Source organism: Salmo trutta, chromosome 1 (assembly GCF_901001165.1).
Source record: "Salmo trutta chromosome 1, fSalTru1.1, whole genome shotgun sequence".
NCBI lineage: Eukaryota > Metazoa > Chordata > Actinopteri > Salmoniformes > Salmonidae > Salmo > Salmo trutta.
Window position 1 is genome coordinate 54,395,459 of NC_042957.1, and position 20,827 is coordinate 54,416,285.

General features: G+C 44.7%; 3 protein-coding genes across 6 annotated transcripts; 1 reads left to right on the forward strand and 2 right to left on the reverse strand.

The window, feature by feature from the left end:
• Positions 1–11,861, reverse strand: LOC115200558 (ubiquitin carboxyl-terminal hydrolase 37). Of its 4 annotated transcripts, XM_029763735.1 has the most exons (16): positions 11,679–11,713; positions 4,930–5,492; positions 4,736–4,821; positions 4,594–4,636; positions 4,322–4,441; positions 4,020–4,151; positions 2,489–2,627; positions 2,225–2,361; positions 1,956–2,049; positions 1,776–1,855; positions 1,435–1,572; positions 1,258–1,331; positions 1,030–1,097; positions 800–869; positions 589–727; positions 1–375 (listed from the first exon to the last, which is right to left on the reverse strand). In XM_029763735.1, exons 1-16 carry the CDS (start codon positions 11,706–11,708, stop codon positions 339–341), a joined length of 1,950 nt encoding a protein of 649 aa, XP_029619595.1. In that variant the 5' UTR covers positions 11,709–11,713; the 3' UTR covers positions 1–338. The 4 variants fall into 4 exon arrangements, with proteins under 4 accessions (XP_029619595.1, XP_029619587.1, XP_029619581.1 ...); XM_029763727.1 differs by lacking the exon at positions 11,679–11,713 and adding an exon at positions 11,830–11,861 and having other exon boundaries at positions 589–869; XM_029763721.1 differs by having other exon boundaries at positions 589–869.
• LOC115200599 (UV excision repair protein RAD23 homolog B-like) lies at positions 6,456–13,261 on the forward strand. Its single transcript, XM_029763778.1, has 3 exons — positions 6,456–7,159; positions 12,608–12,769; positions 12,889–13,261. The coding sequence occupies exons 1-3, from the start codon at positions 7,094–7,096 to the stop codon at positions 13,048–13,050; spliced, it is 390 nt and encodes a 129-aa protein (XP_029619638.1). The 5' UTR covers positions 6,456–7,093; the 3' UTR covers positions 13,051–13,261.
• A 1,651-nt stretch (positions 13,262–14,912) lies between these two features.
• On the reverse strand, positions 14,913–20,533 carry LOC115200581 (ubiquitin carboxyl-terminal hydrolase 37-like). The gene is made up of 15 exons (XM_029763754.1): positions 20,109–20,533; positions 19,915–20,000; positions 19,773–19,815; positions 19,476–19,595; positions 19,205–19,336; positions 17,538–17,676; positions 17,274–17,410; positions 17,005–17,098; positions 16,834–16,913; positions 16,475–16,612; positions 16,298–16,371; positions 16,070–16,137; positions 15,824–15,893; positions 15,613–15,751; positions 14,913–15,399 (listed from the first exon to the last, which is right to left on the reverse strand). Exons 2-15 carry the CDS (start codon positions 19,991–19,993, stop codon positions 15,363–15,365), a joined length of 1,350 nt encoding a protein of 449 aa, XP_029619614.1. The 5' UTR covers positions 19,994–20,000; positions 20,109–20,533; the 3' UTR covers positions 14,913–15,362.
• Between the last annotated feature and the right edge of the window lie 294 nt (positions 20,534–20,827).

Consider the following 20,827-nt stretch of genomic DNA (forward strand, 5'->3'; position numbering starts at 1 on the left):
TAGGTGAGATGTTTTATATTTATATAATTGTAAACATACAGTGGATAGCCTACAGTGATGTAGGCTGTTTCTTCTGGTGGTCTAGGGCAGCCTGATGGTGGTCTAGGGCAGCTTGATGGTGTTCTAGGGGAGCTTGATGGTGGTCTAAGGCAGCTTGATGGTGGTCTAAGGCAGCTTGATGGTGGTCTAAGGCAGCTTGATGGTGGTCTAAGGCAGCTTGATGGTGGTCTAGGGCATCCTAATTCGATGAATCTGATGTTTCTTGGTGTGCGGTAGGTGCTACTCCAGGTGGTCCCTTAGCGCTGTGCCCCTAACGATGGGTTCTCCTGGTGCTTCTCCTAGTAGTGAGGGGCCTGGTCTCCTTCACCTGCTCCACTACAATGAGAAATGACAGGGAGATCTTACATGTACATACAATGTCTGGAAAATAACACATACAGAGGGATTACAGGTTAAAGGGATAGCTCTTAATGCGTGGTCAATTAATCATCTTTCTAGCTTTGAACAATTTTTTTTTTCTTGATGACTCATTGTCGTGATTGACTCCATTTGTGGCATTCTTCTCAAATGTGTGGGCTAGAGCCTTACCTGCAGACATAGAACAGGATGTAGGCAGTCTGTGCCGTTGCCCTCAGCACAGTGGCCTCATCTGTCCTCGAGACATGTGCGTCATCCAGGCAGAGCCACCCACTGCCACGGCTGTCCAAAACATCACTGATGTAGTGGCCTAGGGAACAAGGGAAACAGAATAGAGTGTACATTAAGCTTTCAGAATTGTGTGTGCGTGCGTGCATTTTACCTGTACACATGTTGTCTCCCAGATGTGAGATCACACTTGACAATTTGTAGATATTGTCTGGCTGGTGTCTCTGTAAGGAAACACATTTAATAATAGGATTGTTATTTTGTCTACAGGATAGGGGTGGCTTCTATAACTGCCTTATCTTGATCCGCCCACTATCTCAACTGGATGGAATTATCTGTTATCTATTTTTCTATCTCTCTCTCTCTCCCTCTCTCTCTCCTCACCACAGCGGCTGCCTGCTGCTCTTTCTCACTGTCAGCTGGTTTCTCTAGCTGGTCAGAGGAATTTGAAGCTGGTGGGGGTATATCAAATATAGTGTAAATGCAAACCAGAAAGTGAAGTGGAAACCTATCAACAAATATACTCTTAACTTCAGCTTCTGACTTGCGTTCCTCAATAGTCCTGTTTCATGAGAGGGTGTTCTGCATGATGTCAGTAACACAATGTCCTACCTGGTCTATCAAGGGTGCCTTTCGGGGAGTTTGCAGGTGTGTTGTCCATGTTGTTTTTCCCCATGGAGCTTGCCCTGTGTAAATTGATGGCATTGAAAATACATATCTAGTGTGTGAAAATCATGGTGTGTGTTGGCTACCCAATGTGCAATGTCCCCAAACAGAGTCTAAACCAACCTGGCTCCATGCTGGACAGGGGCTGTCGCCCCACATACGGCTGGGAGGGTCAGTTCTGCAGGGATGGATATGGGATCATCCACCTTCTCTGGCTCCCAGTTGCCTGCAGTAAACCGCTTGATATGAAGCATTAGGACCCTGCTCAGAGACAGACAGGCATTCACACACACACACACAGACGGACAGACGGGCAGAGGCAGGCAGGCATTCACATACACAGACGACCAGGCAGGCATTCACACAGACAAAGGCATCAGTCTTGTACTCAAATCAATAACCCAGTTTGGTGAGTTAGATCAGGACTGTCAATTGTAATCTGAGATGATGATGGGGGGACTCACCGGGGCAGCGTGAGGAAGTGCCTAGTCACAGATGCCATGCTGCCTGAGCACACCCTGCATGCACACTCTAATGCAGATGTCTAGGTAACAAAGCATAGCAATACAATTATGAACATTATGACATTAATGATAGTGTTCCTTGACATACTCACTAACTCTTGGTTGAAGCTAAGTGCTGACCTTAAAGTAGAGGTCCAGGCTGTGTGTCAGGTCTTGGCTCAGGTTCAGTGACAGGTGGTTGTAATCCTCCTGACCATACACTATAACTCCACAGCTTCAGAGGTACGGAGAGAAATGCATCAGCTCTCCAACACAAACCTTTTGATCCCTCTACACACTAACTATCTTAATGCTTTACCTCTGTATCCTGCATGTTATGCTGACATTAAACCTCCTCACAAATGTGATGAAGACATCAAGGTACACCATATACAAATGACAGCTGTTACCTGGTGCAGGTACGGAAAGTCTTCAGCTTGAATTCTAACTGCTTCACGGGGCAGGTGTATGGCTCTGGGGAGCCCTTTAATGCCATACCCTCCTCCTTCAGCTGAAAGAGGAGGAGCAACACACATTCATGGGCATCCTAAGAGAAGAATGGGAAAGAAACAGAAAATACATCAACAACTACAACTGAAACAGAGCTAAGGAAAAAGATGGTCACGTGTCCCAGGTTTATTGTTAAGTGAGTCTTTTAGCATATAATATCTTACCTGTTCACCGTCGTCCTCATAGTCCTCATTGACAACGGAGAGACAGCGCTTGACTGTTTGAAGGATTTTCATCTTTTCCTTTTTCTTAGCATTGACAGTGCCTCCAGAAAGCCTTGCCTGATGTAACTCGGCAAAGCAGCTGTGGAGGGAGACAAAGAGCATGCATTCAGGTTTCACTCTCACTTTGGCCACAGATTAGCTCTGTGCTTCTACTTTAGCCTCTGATCAAATATGATTCAACTGATTCCTGATTGTGACAGGAAATCATCTCTGGTGTTAATCAGTAGCTGAGTTGGGTGTGGTTTTATCTTAAAAATCATATGAGGCACTAAGAGTGTACAAAAGACAGTATACATACATACATACATACAGTACACTGAACAAAAATATAAATGCAACATGTGAAGTGTTGGTCCCATGTTTCATGAGCTGAAATAAAAGATCCCAGAAATGTTCCATATGTACAAAAAGCGTATTTCTCTCAAATTCTGTGCACAAATTTGTTAACATCCCTGTTAGTGAGCATTTATCCTTTGCCAAGATAATCCATCCACCTGACAGGTGGTATATCAAGAAGCTGGTTAAACAGCATGATCATCACACAGGTACACAGGTAAACCTTGTGCTGAGGACAATAAAAGGCCACTCTAAAATGTGCAGTTTTGTTACACAACACAATACCACAGATGTCACAGGTTTTGAGGGAGTGTGCAATTGGCATGCTGACAGCAGGAATGTCCACCAGAGCTGTTGCCAGAGAATTGAATGTTAATTTCTATACCATAAGCCATCTCCAACATTGTTTTAGAGAATTTGGCAGTACGTCCAACCGGCCTTCCAACCGCAGACCACGTGTAACCACACAAGCCCAGGACCTCCACATCCAGCTTCTTCACCTGCGGCATCGTCTGAGGGGGTGCTGAGGAGTATTACTGTCTGTAATAAAGCCCTTTTGTGGGGGAAATCTCATTCTGATCGGCTGGGCCTAACTCCCCAGTGGGTGGGCCTACGCCCTCCCAGCCCCACCCATGGCTGTGCCCTTGCTCAGTCGTGAAATCCATAGATTATGGCCTAATGAATTTATTTCAATAGACTCATTTCCTTATATGAATTGTAACAGAGTAAAATCTTTGAAATTGTTGCATGTTGCATTTATATATTTGTTTAGTATAGATATATAGATAGATATATAGATAGATAGATAGATAGATAGATAGATAGATAGATAGATAGATACATACATACATACATACTGTACATACATACCACAGGAGGTTGATGGCACCTTAATTGGTAATGGCTGGAGCGGATTCAGTGGAATGCTATCAAATACATCAAACATATGGTTTCTATGTGTTTGATGCCATTCCATTTGTTCCATTCCAGACATCATTATGAGCCGTCCTCCGCTCAGCAGCCTCCACTGACACATACATTGAGGCAGGACTTGTATACTGTAACTATAAGCATCTAGGTGGGTGGGTCAGTGTGTGTACAGGTGGGACAGGAGAGTGAAAGCGAGGCTGTATACCATAGCAGTTTAGAGGAGGGGGAGGAACTCCAGGTGTCCTGCTGTCTCAGGATGTCTCTGCAAAATGCTGGCAGCCCCAGCAGGCACTGCAGAGCAGAGTTCATGAAGCAGGTGTTGCCAATATTAGGCAACCTGTGGGAAAGAAGCCATCAGTTACACACTAATATCTGAACAGTGGACCAAAGGTAAACTAATGAATGGATTTGTAAGGCATGAACGCAAGATAACTCTGAATACCACACAGAATTATTTAAAACAAAAAGCAGAGCTCAGAGATAAGAGTAGGTGTGTGTGTGTTTTACCCGAGGAGCTTGGTGTTGTCTTCGCCCTCGCCTGTGCAGCTCTGCTCCCCCAGCTGGGTGCTACTCTTGCTGAACAGGTTTGGGAGGCGAGCCATGGCTTCCCGAGGCCTGACCAATGGCCTGGAGGAAGAGAGACTGGTTAGAGGCCTCAGTAGCTCAACACCAATCGGTCTGTTTGAACACACAGATATTCCTTACCATGTCATGGTGTGAGGGACCACTCTTATGTAGAGTCGAGTGAGATGAAGGTGGCTATTGTCTACAGTACTTACCTCTCCAATGAGACAGAGGAATCCCTCAGGTCAATGGAGGCCTCTGCAGAGAGAGACCGAGAGACGGACAGCGGTAAGAAAAAAGCTTTGTCAAAGATGAATTGAGAAAAATAGCACCAACATATGGCACCCGTTTACAGACCTGCGATGCCAGCAAATCGGGGTACCATTCTCTTTGTCTGTGGAACAACTGCCCCCACCTCTTTGACCTCAGAGCTCATAAGATCTCTGTAAAGACACACAGACATATGCATTAGGTTAGCTATATTATATTGGCTTTTTCATTTCAATTCAATGGTGTTGGTTGGCATGAAATTTGATATCAGGCTGCAGTACCTGGCAGTCTCACTGTCTTTGTTGGTCTCTCCATGGTGGTCCAGGGGGTTTGGAGAGGAGGACTGGGGGGCAGGGGAGGAGACGTGGGTTGTGGAGGAAGGGCAGGCAGGACTGGGGGGAGTGGCAGAGGAGGATGACTGAGTTGAGACAGCCAGGGAAACAGAGGAAGCACTAAAAGGGGAGGAGGTCTGTGATCCTTCCTCTGAAGAAGAAGAAGAGACAGATGACAGGTGGAGAGAGGAGAGGGAAGAGAGGCTGAAGAACTTGGAGAGAGTGGAAGGGGATCTGGCAGGGGATCCAGGGGGTGAGGGGGATGCAGTGCCGATTGGTGTTCGGCCAGACAAGGGGTCGAGGGGTGTCAGAGATGTTGTAGACGGTTTCAAATGGAAAGAAGAGACAAAGGAAGAATCAAGTTGGTGGTGATCCTTTACGTTCTTCTTCTCCCGGTTTTTCCAAACTGACGCAGTTACCATGCTGGCATCCAATGACGTCAGTTTGGGTGGGATTGGGAACGGCGATGGACAGCGGCTCCCAATCCCGAGGCGAACTCTGCACTTCTTTTTCTGTTTGGAGAAACATTATATAGCTAATATAGTACATAACAAATCAAATAAAAAGATCTTACTTGCTTCACAACATTCCTTGTTATATTTGAACTAGCAGCAAAGGTCACACCCAAACCACATGATCTGACCATAAAATAAAGAACTTGTCGCCCATTGAAACCATACAGTTATACCCTCTGTCCCAAATCCTGCCATATGGGACACATAAATAGACAATGAAACAACTAGGAATAGCTGAAAAGAATAGAATATACTCTAAATTGTAACAGAATTAGATCAATTCTAGCCCAGACTAAACATATACCTTTTTACAGCAACACAAACATCCCATTTCAGTGTATTTGTAGACTGTGCCTTATTTTGCAGAACATCAAAATATGTTGCCTATTTAACATTGTGATGTCATAAACCAAATTATGATGCGCTTGACTACGCGTTACCAGCGTAAATAGCCAACAAATCACACAAACCAAAATGTTGAAAAATTATTTACAAAATGAATTGATCGTGTATTCAGAGTTATTCCTATTTCATAAAATATACAAAATAACTAGGTTATTGCCAATAAACCTGTTTTTTTATTGAGGAAACATTGTCTTCTCTTTCTCCCATGCTCCCTGGGTCACTGACCGTGATTGTATGGGATATAGTAAGAGCCTAGGAAATTCAAAGTACTGTCTATCAGAATCAAAATAACTTTTATTGCCCAAGTGGCCTACATTCACACATTCACAGAATTTGACTCGGTGAATTGGTGCTGCCAGCAATAGACAAATGTAAAGACACATTTACAGCCTATACAATATACAGTAAACATAAAACATATTTATTAGCTTCTATCCTCTTAAAATACTTTAGAGTAATATTTTATTATGGAAAGTAAAATGCCGATTTCACTTCAGTTGACGCTGATCTGATACAGATCGAACGTGTAGCTTTGCAATGGTTGTTAGGATGACCTTTGAAAAAGAAAAGGAGAGCCTCACTCTCTAGCTCAGACTCAATAATTGAATAACCTAATATCCAACGTTCCGACCGACAAGCTGTCTTCATCAGGGTATGTTAGGAGGACCTCTGACCGTACCTCATTGAAAAGGTGCCACTCTGCCTAGTGACTGTAAACTAAACAAAAATACTAACGTTAGTACATTTGTTGTATATTTGCTGTTCTGTACACCCAGTTGGTCGCCACCGCACCGGTCACAACTGTCAACAGATCATGCCATAAATGCAAAGCATCATTTGTTCTCGCAAAGTAGACTGTAGATCCTACTACCACCTGGATGAACTGGCACCCCAGGTGTGTGATTTCACCGGGATATTCATATGATTGACCAGTTAGTGGTTGTAGCAATCAGACTCAGAGAGCGCTCGAGGCTGCAAGTTGGGCAGCAAACCGTTACGCTGCACCTACTTCTGAGTTTTGTGTCATCAAAGATGGCGATTTTCTGAGTGCTCATGGACACATCTCATGGTCATGGATAAATATTCTCTCGCTTGAACTTGTGGTTAAATGTAGTTTCTGTTTTACTTTTGAATATTTTAAAACACAGCTGTAATCGAAGCGCTAGGGGAAAACAGCGTTAGCTACCGCAACAATGCAAATCACGCTAAAAACACTGCAACAGCAGACCATTCAAATTGACATAGACCCAGATCAAACGGTAAGTGCCCATTTGTTCATTTTATCTAGCCCGCTTGGCTAACTATCTTTCTTGTTAATTGCACGAAAGACCAAATGAATTGGTCCCAGATTATCAATTCGGATAATACAACTAACAGGCTAACGCTAGCTAGCTAGACGTTATTGACACCCCTAGCATTAGCTAACTAGCTAGTTCTTAGTCTTAGCTTTCCAGCATGACATAGTGTCTTGTTTTGTACGCTTTGTACAAAATAATAAAACGTAGAACTACAGGATGTTTCTTAACATAACTCTTTATTAACTAGCTACAACTACATGTTCGCCTATCTCCAACCACGATCAACTGACCATGACCTAACCGTCTGGGTGGTCTTAACCAATCACCGCACAGTATGATACAGCGGTAAAATGCATCCAATTATAATTCAGTATGTATTCACATATGAATATTACATCCCCCTTCTTTTAAAAAAAAATACAAATGTTTTACATATTCTAAGCTTTTCTTTTGAAAACATGCTCTGTAGTTTGAACTCAAGGTAAGTAACCATTTTTATTGCATAATACACCAACTGAATCAACAGACTCTGAAACAATGATCCAACATACTGTTACTTTTCAAACAAGGGATTCTCAGCAACTCAGCTTTCACTGTAGAAATAACATCTTAACATTTCAAACAAATACAATACCAAAGCATGTCAAGTGAACTTTCAATAACAAATTTACAGTCTGGAACTCTTTTAGGGCAGCGATCCGCCTACACCCTTTGACATTTCACAGGTCGAGGACAGCTCTGGGCTTGACCTCTCTTCCTGACCTTGTGCAATATGATGTTGAGCATGCTTCTGTGTCAGTCAACAGCTCTTGTGGTGTTGCAGGTAAGTGTGGTGTATGTTGTGCTGTGTGTGTTTTTAGTCCATCACGTTCTCTTTCAGGGGAACAGTTCATCTCATCAGTGTGTTGTTCTTTTGTGTTCAGTAAGTGACGACGATTGCGGCGGTACACTGCTCCTTCTGCTGTGCGGATGTGATATGAACGTTCAGTGTCAGCTGGCTGGATGACGACTGCTGGCTTCCAGAGGCCATGCTCTTGGATTCTAACTGACTCTCCGTCGATCAGTGGTGGCAGTGGTCTAGCTGACCTGTCGTAGTATCGCTTTTGTTGTTGTTGTCTCTGTGCACGTTTTTCATGCATTTCCTTGTAGCTGACGACCTCAGGTTGCAGCTGCTGGTTGGTGCTGGGAAGGGTTGAGCGAAGTCTGCGGCTCATCAACAGCTGGGCTGGTGATTTGAAGTTGTCAACTGGAGTGTTGCGGTATTCAAGGAGACTGAGGTAGGGGTCTCTCTTGTCTGCTTTTGCTTTGTCCATTAGTGATTTAGCAATCTGCACAGATTTTTCAGCAAGGCCATTACTTTGAGGGTAATGTGGGCTTGTGGTGACATGTGTGAACTCCCATGCTTTTGTGAAGGATTCAAACTCATTTGATTTGTAACAGGGCCCATTGTCAGATATTAAAGTCTCTACAATGCCATGCCTGGCAAAGGCTGCTTTCAGCTTGTGTATCACAGCTGCAGATGTGGTGCTGTGAAGCTTGTCGAGTTCGAAGTATCTGCTGTAGTAGTCCACTGTTACGATGTAGTCCTCGTTGTTCCAGATGAACAGATCGGTTGCCACGACCTGCCAGGGTCGGTCTGGGATACAGTGAGGTGACATTGGCTCTTTGGTGTTTGAGGGGCATCTTTCAAGACAGATGGTGCATCTACCAACAATGTCCTCTATTTGTTTGCACATTCCAGGCCAAAACATAATGTCCCTTGCTCTCTGTTTGCACTTTTCCATGCCCATGTGTCCAGCATGGATCTTTGTCAAAATCTCTTCTCTGAGACTGGTAGGAATAATGATTTTCTCTCCTTTGAAAAGGATTCCGTTGATCTGTGATAGTTCATCACGATGGTTCCAGAATTCTGAGACGCTCTGAGGGCATTTTCTCCTCTCCTCAGGCCATCCATCCTGTATGACTTTCCTCAGCTGTGTGAGTTGTGAGTCCTTGTCTGTTTCTGCTTGGATCTCCTTCAGTTTCGTGTCACTAACTGGTAAGTTGCTGTACACAGTGTGCACTTGCATGTCCATGCCCTCACTGAGGCTGCTGTCCTTGTAGGTAAGAAACTTCCTGGAGAGTGTGTCTGAGACAGGGATGTCTTTGCCTGGACGGTGAGTGATTGTGAAGTCGTATTTTTGTAGTTGAAGGATCATTCTCTGTAGCCTTGGCGGGGCTGCAGCTAGTGGTTTCCTCATGATTGACTCAAGGGGCTTGTGGTCGGATTCCACAATGACTTGTCGTCCATATACGTACTGATGGAAACGTTTACATCCGAACAGAATGGCATAGGGCTCCTTTTCGATTTGAGCGTAGTTGATTTCACAGTCTGTGAGAGATTTGGAAGCGTAGCCGATGGGCTTTCCTTCTTGCAGTAGCACTGCACCTAGTCCATACTTCAATGCTTCCACGTGGAGTCTGAGCTCTTTGTTGGGGTCGTAGTAGGCAAGGATTGGTCCTGGTTCTCTCGTGATCAAGTCTTTCACATTCTGGAAAGCAATGTCGTGTTGCTTGTCCCAAAGAAACTCACTGGACTGCTTTAGCAGTTGACGCAGGGGTGCATTAGCATTGGAGAAGCTGGGTGCGAACTTGGCTAAGTAGTTGACCATGCCAAGCACTGTTTCCAGCTCTGCACGGTTCTTTGGTGGCTCCATTTCTTTTATGGCTGAGATCTTCTGTGGATCCGGCTTGATTCCAGTTGCTGTGAGAAGATGTCCAAAGTAGCTGACCTCTGTAGCGCTGACTGTGCTCTTCTCGGGGTTGAGCCGGACTCCTCTCTCGCGGGACCTTTGCAGCATCGCGCGGAGGTTTTGGTCGTGCTCCTCTTTGGTTCGACCATAAACAAGGATGTCATCCACAATTGCCACAACTCCGTCGAGGCCTTCGTACATTTCGTCGATCTTTCGCTGAAACTCGTCTTGGGCTGAGATAATCCCAAAAGGCAGGCGACAGAACCTGTAGCGTCCAAACGGTGTGTTGAATGTTGTGAACTTAGATGACTCTTCTGTGAGCTTGATAGCCCAGTAGCCTGATCTAGCGTCCATGACACTGAAGTAGTGTGCTCCCGCTAGCTTGTGTGTGATACCATCTAGCGTCGTTAAAGGGTAATGGGGCCGTTTGATAGCCTTGTTCAAGTCTCTTGGGTCGAGGCATACTCGGAGCTTGCCTGTGCGTGGTTGCTCCACCACCACTAACGCGTTTACCCAGTTAGTCGGTTCTGTAACCTTGGTGACTATGTCAGATTGCTCCATGCTCTCCAACTCTTTCTTCAGACGGGCACGGAGAGCAAGGGGAATCTTTCTCGGGGGGTAGACCACAGGGGTTGCGTCTGGGTCAAGGTGAATGGTACATTCTCCTGGGAATAATCCTATTCCTGTAAAGACATCAGCAAACTCCTCCAGTACATTTCCTGTCTCTACTGGTGCTGTCACTGATAAAACTAGCTTGATGAGGTCCATGTCTAAACATGCTTTAAGACCTAGCACTGCAGGTGCTCTAGTGTCAACAACGTAAAAGTCCAACATCATGTCACTTTCCTTGTATTTGCATTTGAAAGTGCATGTGCCTTTTACTGGGAGCTGTTCACCACCATAACCAGTCAGTCTGCGCATGGTGGGCTGTAGCTCGCACTCAGATGTCAAGCTGCTGTACTTATTCAGAGGAATAATGTTTTCTTGTGCACCAGTGTCTAGTTTGAACTTTAGCTTTGTGCCTTGTATTCCTATCTCAATGTCAGCAAAGGCTTGCTCCGTCTCTGATATGTGACTTTTTTGTGTCACTGAATCAATAAACAGTTCATCATCATTTGACTCTTTGATTGACATTTCATCTTCACTCACTGTGTGTACTGTTTTTCCACGGTAAGCTCTGCACACTTTTGCAGTGATTCCATTTACCACATTTAGTACACTGTTTGCCTTTAGCTGGGCAATTTCCTTGTTCGCCATGCACTTTGTATCCACAATATCCACATGTTTTGGGGCGTTTTGAGTCTGTGTCGCTCTGTTTTGGAGTTATGTCTCTCTCCGTTCTGAAACGCGCTCTCTGGGCACCGGAGGTGTGCTTTGATGTCTGACTGCGTGCACTGCTTGTTCACGTGATGCGCTCGTGCTGCGGCGCGAAATGGTTTTCATCTGAGCCTGTGCTAGCTCGTGAGATCTGGCTATGTCGATAGCTTGGTCTAGCGTTAGCTCAGATCCAACATTCAAACGTTCTCTCTCACTCGCGGTGAGTGTATTCCAAATACAATACGGTCCCTGACCATCTCATCCTTGTTTGCATAATCACAGTCTTTCACAAGCAGACGCAGCTCAGTCACAAACTGTTCAAAAAACTCGCTAGCTCCCTGTACTTTCTCATGGAATTTGTACCTAGCGAAAATTGTATTAGTCTTCGGCACAACATATGCTTCAAAACGATCGTAGTATGTTTTCAGTACCTTTGATTCAGCCTCGGTATAAGTGTCCATGTGTTGTAAATATCTCTCCCTTTTTCACCGATCCAGAGGAGCAGGTAGCTACACTTTTCCTCTTCTCCTCTTGCCTTCAGAGGACCCGTGAACATTAGCTCTACATGCTGTTTGTACTTACGCCATGCATCGGGTAAGTTTGTAGACTCCCAGTCCATTCGAGGTGAAGGAACTCCAGAAAAATCCATCTTTTAAGACCATTTACTCTGACACCATGTCTTGTTTTGTACGCTTTGTACAAAATAATAAAACGCAGAACTACAGGATGTTTCTTAACATAACTCTTTATTAACTAGCTACAACTGCATGTTCGCCTATCTCCAACCACGATCAACTGACCATGACCTAACCGTCTGGGTGGTCTTAACCAATCACCGCACAGTATGATACGGCGGTAAAATGCATCCAATTATAATTCAGTATGTATTCACATATGAATATTACACATAGCTAAAGCAAACTAGCTTGCAAGCTAATGTGTGTCAATTTGCTAATCTAATGTTGAGTCTCATTATTAGCTAGCTAGGTAAATTATTCTCCGCTAAAACATCAGCTTGCTACATGACTAGCCAACGTTAGTTATCCCTCATCGCGTTAATGTCAGCTTAAGCCAACTATCTAGCGTTAGCTAGACAGCCATATTACTAGCTAGCTAGCTAACTACGTTATCTATTTTAGTCTATGCAAGTCTAGTTGGACGATTAATCAGCAATATTCTAGCAGACATTTACTAGCTAGGTCATAACGAGTGAAAATGGCTAGCTAGCTACATCATGTAAGGTAAACCGCAATGTAAAAAGTTGGGCAATTCAAACAGTCAGTGTTAGCGAGCAACTTTTTGGTTGCACTGTGTTTAACAATTAAAGCAAGGCTGAACAGCTTATTTTTGGTTTCAACAGGTGAAGGCACTGAAGGAGAAGATAGAAGCAGAGAGGGGGAAAGATAACTTCCCAGTGTCTGGACAGAAGCTCATATATGCTGGCAAAATCCTGCAAGATGACACACCTATTAAAGACTACGAAATTGACGAGAAGAATTTCGTTGTAGTTATGGTATCGAAGGTACATTTCCCTAATCCATTTTACTATGGCTCATAATGAGCTGCACCCACCTGTTTTGGGTTACATGATTGTCTGCATAGATGACAGTAATAGCCTGTTTATATCTCCTCTGGAACTAGGCAAAGTCTGCCACAGCTGCTTCAACACCTTCCTCAGAGGCACCCAAGGCCCCTGTCCAGGACTCTGGGTCGTCTGCGGGCCCGGCCCCTGCAGCCATCCCTATCCCCCCAGAGGAGCCCACACCTCCAGTCGCAGAGCCCCCAGCTCTGATGTCCTCTTAGTCTTTCCCACAGTAGTTGTGGGTCAAGACTGTCTTCCAAACTGATCAGTGATGTATGGTCTGTTACATTGCCATTCATTGCTCCATTACTTTATTGTATTTGTGGTTACATTCAAATCCTGAGGGAGTGCGTAGATAGACTGTGCACAGACACACAATATTGTTTTAATATTATTAACTTTTTCCACTTTTTACTCAACATGAATGAATGATAGAGATTGCCTCTTATACAGTGCATTCGGAATGTATTCACACCCATTGACTTTTTCCACATTTTGTTACGTTACAGCCTTATTCAAAAAGGATTAAAAAAAATTGCAAATCCGCATCAATCTACACACAATACCCCATAATGACAAAGTGAAGATAGGTTTTTAGACATTCTAGCAAATTTATACAAAATAAAAACCAGAAATACTTGTACATGATTTGGAAAGGCACACCTGTCTATATAAGGTCCCGCAGTTGACAGTGCATGTCAGAACAAAAACCAAGCAGTGTCCTCTGTTCAGAGGACACTGCATGAATCCGGCCTTCATGGTCGAATTGCTGCAAAGAAACCACTACTAAAGGAAACCAGCATGGCTACCACAGCATTCTGCAGAGATACGCCATCAGATCTGGTTTGCGCTTAGTGAGACTATCATTTGTTTTTCAACAGGACAATGACCCAACACACTTCCAGGCTGTGTTAGGGCTATTTGACCAAGAAGGAGAGTGATAGAGTGCTGCATCAGATGACTTGGCCTCCACAATCACCCGATTGTGGAGGCATAACTCTGGGTCTTCCTTTCCCACTAAGCGTAACTCTGGGTCTTCCTTTCCTGTTGCGGTCCTCATGAGAGCCAGTTTCATGAGGTCGAAGGAATTGTCCTCCATCATTCCTAAATTGAAGAAGTTTGGAACCTCAAAGACTCCTAGAGCTGGCTGCCTGGCCAAACTGAGCAATCAGGTGAGAAAGGCCTTGGTCAGGGAGGTGAACAAGAACCTGATGGTCACTCTGACAGAGCTCCAGAGTTCCTCTGTGGAGATTGGAGAACCCTCCAGAAGGACAACCATCTCTGCAGCACTCCACCAATCAGGTCTTTCTGGTAGAGTGGCCAGACGGAAGCCACTTCTCAGCAAAAGGCATATGACAGCACGCTTGGAGTTTGCCAAAAGCCACCTAAAGACTCTCAGACCATGAGAAACAAGATTGAACTCCTTGGCCTGAATGCCAAGCGTCTCATCTGGAGGAAACCTGGCACCCTTTCTACGGTGAAGTATGGTGGTGGCAGCATCATGCTGTGGGGATGTTTTTCAGCAGCAGGGACTGGGAGACTTGTCAGAATCGAGGGAAAGATGAACGGCACAAAGTACAGAGAGATGCTTGATGAAAACCAACTCCAGAGCGTTCAGGATCTCAGACTGGGGCGAAGGGGTCAACTTCCAACAAGACAATGGCCATAAGCACACAGCCAAGACAACGCAGGGGTGGCTTGGGGACAAGTCTCTGAGTGGCCCAGCCAGAGCCCAGACTTTAACCTGATTGAACATCTCTGGAGACCTGAAAATAGCTGTGCAGCGATTCTCCCCATCCAACCTGACAGAGCTTGAGAGGATCTGCAGAGAAGAATGGGAGAAACTCCCCAAATACAGGTGTGCTAAGCTTGTAGCGTCATACCCAAGAAGACTCGAGGGTGTAATCGCTGCCAAAGGTGCTTCAACAAAGTACTGAGTAAGGGTCTGCATACTTATGTAAATGTGATAGTTAAGCTTTTTGTTTTCTTTATAAATTTGCAAAAAATTCTAAAAACCTGTTTTTGCTGTCATTATGGGGTAGATTGATGAGAAGAAAAACAATTTAATCCATTTTAGAATAAGGCTGTAACTTAACAAAATGTGGAAAAAGTCAAGGGGTCTGAATACTTTCTGAATGCACTGTAGGTACAGTTATTAACTACCATGTACAGTAAAGGAAAATCAATTGCACTAGGTAGGTGAGATGTTTATATTTATATAATTGTAAACATACAGTGGATAGCCTACAGTGATGTAGGCTGTTTCTTCTGGTGGTCTAGGGCAGCCTGATGGTGGTCTAGGGCAGCTTGATGGTGGTCTAGGGGAGCTTGATGGTGGTCTAAGGCAGCTTGATGGTGGTCTAAGGCAGCTTGATGGTGGTCTAAGGCAGCTTGATGGTGGTCTAAGGCAGCTTGATGGTGGTCTAGGGCATCCTAATTCGATGAATCTGATGTTTCTTGGTGTGCGGTAGGTGCTACTCCAGGTGGTCCCTTAGCGCTGTGCCCCTAACGATGGGTTCTCCTGGTGCTTCTCCTAGTAGTGAGGGGCCTGGTCTCCTTCACCTGCTCCACTACAATGAGAAATGACAGGGAGATCTTACATGTACATACAATGTCTGGAAAATAACACATACAGAGGGATTACAGGTTAAAGGGATAGCTCTTAATGCGTGGTCAATTAATCATCTTTCTAGCTTTGAACAATTTTTTTTTTCTTGATGACTCATTGTCGTGATTGACTCCATTTGTGGCATTCTTCTTAAATGTGTGGGCTAGAGCCTTACCTGCAGACATAGAACAGGATGTAGGCAGTCTGTGCCGTTGCCCTCAGCACAGTGGCCTCATCTGTCCTCGAGACATGTGCGTCATCCAGGCAGAGCCACCCACTGCCACTGCTGTCCAAAACATCACTGATGTAGTGGCCTAGGGAACAAGGGAAACAGAATAGAGTGTACATTAAGCTTTCAGAATTGTGTGTGCGTGCGTGCATTTTACCTGTACACATGTTGTCTCCCAGATGTGAGATCACACTTGACAATTTGTAGATATTGTCTGGCTGGTGTCTCTGTAAAGAAACACATTTAATAATAGGATTGTTATTTTGTCTACAGGATAGGGGTGGCTTCTATAACTGCCTTATCTTGATCCGCCCACTATCTCAACTGGATGGAATTATCTGTTATCTATTTTTCTCTCTCTCTTTCTCTATTTCTCTCTCTCTCTCCCTCTCTCTCTCCTCACCACAGCGGCTGCCTGCTGCTCTTTCTCACTGTCAGCTGGTTTCTCTAGCTGGTCAGAGGAATTTGAAGCTGGTGGGGGTATATCAAATATAGTGTAAATGCAAACCAGAAAGTGAAGTGGAAACCTATCAACAAATATACTCTTAACTTCAGCTTCTGACTTGCTTTCCTCAATAGTCCTGTTTCATGAGAGAGTGTTCTGCATGATGTCAGTAACACAATGTCCTACCTGGTCTATCAAGGGTGCCTTTCGGGGAGTTTGCAGGTGTGTTGTCCATGTTGTTTTTCCCCATGGAGCTTGCCCTGTGTAAATTGATGGCATTGAAAATACATATCTAGTGTGTGAAAATCATGGTGTGTGTTGGCTACCCAATGTGCAATGTCCCCAAACAGAGTCTAAACCAACCTGGCTCCATGCTGGACAGGGGCTGTCGCCCCACATACGGCTGGGAGGGTCAGTTCTGCAGGGATGGATATGGGATCATCCACCTTCTCTGGCTCCCAGTTGCCTGCAGTAAACCGCTTGATATGAAGCATTAGGACCCTGCTCAGAGACAGACAGGCATTCACACACACAGACAGACAGACGGACAGAGGCAGGCAGTCACGTAAACAGACGACCAGGCAGGCATTCACATACACAGACGACCAGGCAGGCATTCACACAGACAAAGGCATCAGTCTTGTAGTCAAATCAATAACCCAGTTTGGTGAGTTAGATCAGGACTGTCAATTGTAATCTGAGATGGTGATGGGGGGACTCACCGGGGCAGCGTGAGGAAGTGCCTAGTCACAGATGCCATGCTGCCTGAGCACACCCTGCATGCACACTCTAACGCAGATGGCTAGGTAACAAAGCATAGCAATACAATTATGACATTAATGATAGTGTTCCTTGACATACTCACTAACTCTTGGTTGAAGCTAAGTGCTGACCTTAAAGTAGAGGTCCAGGCTGTGTGTCAGGTCTTGGCTCAGGTTCAGTGACAGGTGATTGTAATCCTCCTGACCATACACTATAACTCCACAGCTTCAGAGGTACGGAGAGAAATGCATCAGCTCTCCATCACAAACCTTTTGATCCCTCTACACACTAACTATCTTAATGCTTTACCTCTGTATCCTGCATGTTATGCTGACATTAAACCTCCTCACAAATGTGATGAAGACATCAAGGTACACCATATACAAATGACAGCTGTTACCTGGTGCAGGTACGGAAAGTCTTCAGCTTGAATTCTAACTGCTTCACGGGGCAGGTGTATGGCTCTGGGGAGCCCTTTAATGCCATACCCTCCTCCTTCAGCTGAAAGAGGAGGAGCAACACACATTCATGGGCATCCTAAGAGAAGAATGGGAAAGAAACAGAAAATACATCAACAACTACAAATGAAACAGAGCTAAGGAAAAAGATTGTCACGTGTCCCAGGTTTATTGTTAAGTGAGTCTTTTAGCATATAATATCTTACCTGTTCACCGTCGTCCTCATAGTCCTCATTGACAACGGAGAGACAGCGCTTGACTGTTTGAAGGATTTTCATCTTTTCCTTTTTCTTAGCATTGACAGTGCCTCCAGAAAGCCTTGCCTGATGTAACTCGGCAAAGCAGCTGTGGAGGGAGACAAAGAGCATGCATTCAGGTTTCACTCTCTCACTTTGGCCACAGATTAGCTCTGTGCTTCTACTTTAGCCTCTGATCAAATATGATTCAACTGATTCCTGATTGTGACAGGAAATCATCTCTGGTGTTAATCAGTAGCTGAGTTGGGTGTGGTTTTATCTTAAAAATCATATGAGGCACTAAGATTGTACAAAAGACAGTATACATACAAACATACAGTACACTGAACAAAATATAAATGCAACATGTGAAGTGTTGGTCCCATGTTTCATGAGCTGAAATAAAAGATCCCAGAAACGTTCCATATGTATAAAAAGCTTATTTCTCTCAAATTCTGTGCACAAATTTGTTAACATCCCTGTTAGTGAGCATTTATCCTTTGCCAAGATAATCCATCCACCTGACAGGTGGTATATCAAGAAGCTGATTAAACAGCATGATCATCACACAGGTACACAGGTAAACCTTGTGCTGAGGACAATAAAAGGCCACTCTAAAATGTGCAGTTTTGTTACACAACACAATACCACAGATGTCACAGGTTTTGAGGGAGTGTGCAATTGGCATGCTGACAGCAGGAATGTCCACCAGAGCTGTTGCCAGAGAATTGAATGTTAATTTCTATACCATAAGCCATCTCCAACATTGTTTTAGAGAATTTGGCAGTACGTCCAACCGGCCTCCCAACCGCAGACCACGTGTAACCACACAAGCCCAGGACCTCCACATCCAGCTTCTTCACCTGCGGCATCGTCTGAGGGGGTGCTGAGGAGTATTACTGTCTGTAATAAAGCCCTTTTGTGGGGGAAATCTCATTCTGATCGGCTGGGCCTAACTCCCCAGTGGGTGGGCCTACGCCCTCCCAGCCCCACCCATGGCTGTGCCCTTGCTCAGTCGTGAAATCCATAGATTATGGCCTAATGAATTTATTTCAATAGACTAATTTCCTTATATGAATTGTAACAGAGTAAAATCTTTGAAATTGTTGCATGTTGCATTTATATATTTGTTTAGTATACATAGATAGATAGATAGATAGATAGATAGATAGATAGATAGATAGATAGATAGATAGATAGATAGATAGATAGATAGATGATAGATAGATAGATAGATAGATAGATAGATAGATAGATAGATAGATAGATAGATAGATAGATAGATAGATAGATAGATAGATAGATAGATAGATACATACATACATACATACATACATACATACATACATACATACATACTGTACATACATACGACAGGAGGTTGATGGCACCTTAATTGGTAATGGCTGGAGCGGAATCAGTGGAATGCTATCAAATACATCAAACATATGGTTTCTATGTGTTTGATGCCATTCCATTTGCTCCATTCCAGACATCATTATGAGCCGTCCTCCCCTCAGCAGCCTCCACTGACACATACATTGAGGCGGGACTTGTGTACTGTAACTATAAGCATCTAGGTGGGTGGGTCAGTGTGTGTACAGGTGGGACAGGAGAGTGAAAGCGAGGCTGTATACCATAGCAGTTTAGAGGAGGGGGAGGAACTCCAGGTGTCCTGCTGTCTCAGGATGTCTCTGCAAAATGCTGGCAGCCCCAGCAGGCACTGCAGAGCAGAGTTCATGAAGCAGGTGTTGCCAATATTAGGCAACCTGTGGGAAAGAAGCCATCAGTTACACACTAATATCTGAACAGTGGACCAAAGGTAAACTAATGAATGGATTTGTAAGGCATGAACGCAAGATAACTCTGAATACCACACAGAATTATTTAGGTGTGTGTGTGTTTTACCCGAGGAGCTTGGTGTTGTCTTCGCCCTCGCCTGTGCAGCTCTGCTCCCCCAGCTGGGTGCTACTCTTGCTGAACAGGTTTGGGAGGCGAGCCATGGCTTCCCGAGGCCTGACCAATGGCCTGGAGGAAGAGAGACTGGTTAGAGGCCTCAGTAGCAGTAGCTCGACACCAATCGGTCTGTTTGAACACTGTTTTAATGTACAAGCATACAGATATTCCTTACCATGTCATGGTGTGAGTGACCACTCTTATGTAGAGTCGAGTGAGATGAAGGTGGCTATTGTCTACAGTACTTACCTCTCCAATGAGACAGAGGAATCCCTCAGGTCAATGGAGGCCTCTGCAGAGAGAGACCGAGAGACGGACAGCGGTAAGAAAGAAGCTTTGTCAAAGATGAATTGAGAAAAATAGCACCAACATATGGCACCCGTTTACAGACCTGCGATGCCAGCAAATCGGGGTACCATTCTCTTTGTCTGTGGAACAACTGCCCCCACCTCTTTGACCTCAGAGCTCATAAGATCTCTGTAAAGACACACAGACATATGCATTAGGTTAGCTATATTATATTGGCTTTTTCATTTCAATTCAATGGTGTTGGTTGGCATGAAATTTGATATCAGGCTGCAGTACCTGGCAGTCTCACTGTCTTTGTTGGTCTCTCCATGGTGGTCCAGGGGGTTTGGAGAGGAGGACTGGGGGGCAGGGGAGGAGACGTGGGTTGTGGAGGAAGGGCAGGCAGGACTGGGGGGAGTGGCAGAGGAGGATGACTGAGTTGAGACAGCCAGGGAAACAGAGGAAGCACTAAAAGGGGAGGAGGTCTGTGATCCTTCCTCTGAAGAAGAAGAAGAAGAGACAGATGACAGGTGGAGAGAGGAGAGGGAAGAGAGGCTGAAGAACTTGGAGAGAGTGGAAGGGGATCTGGCAGGGGATCCAGGGGGTGAGGGGGATGCAGTGCCGATTGGTGTTCGGCCAGACAAGGGGTCGAGGGGTGTCAGAGATGTTGTAGACGGTTTCAAATGGAAAGAAGAGACAAAGGAAGAATCAAGTTGGTGGTGATCCTTACGTTCTTCTTCTCACGGTTTTTCCAAACTGACGCAGTTACCATGCTGGCATCCAATGACGTCAGTTTGGGTGGGATTGGGAACGGCGATGGACAGCGGCTCCCAATCCCGAGGCGAACTCTGCACTTCTTTTTCTGTTTGGAGAAACATTATATAGCTAATATAGTACATAACAAATCAAATAAAAAGATCTTACTTGCTTCACAACATTCCTTGTTATATTTGAACTAGCAGCAAAGGTCACACCCAAACCACATGATCTGACCATAAAATAAAGAACTTGTCGCC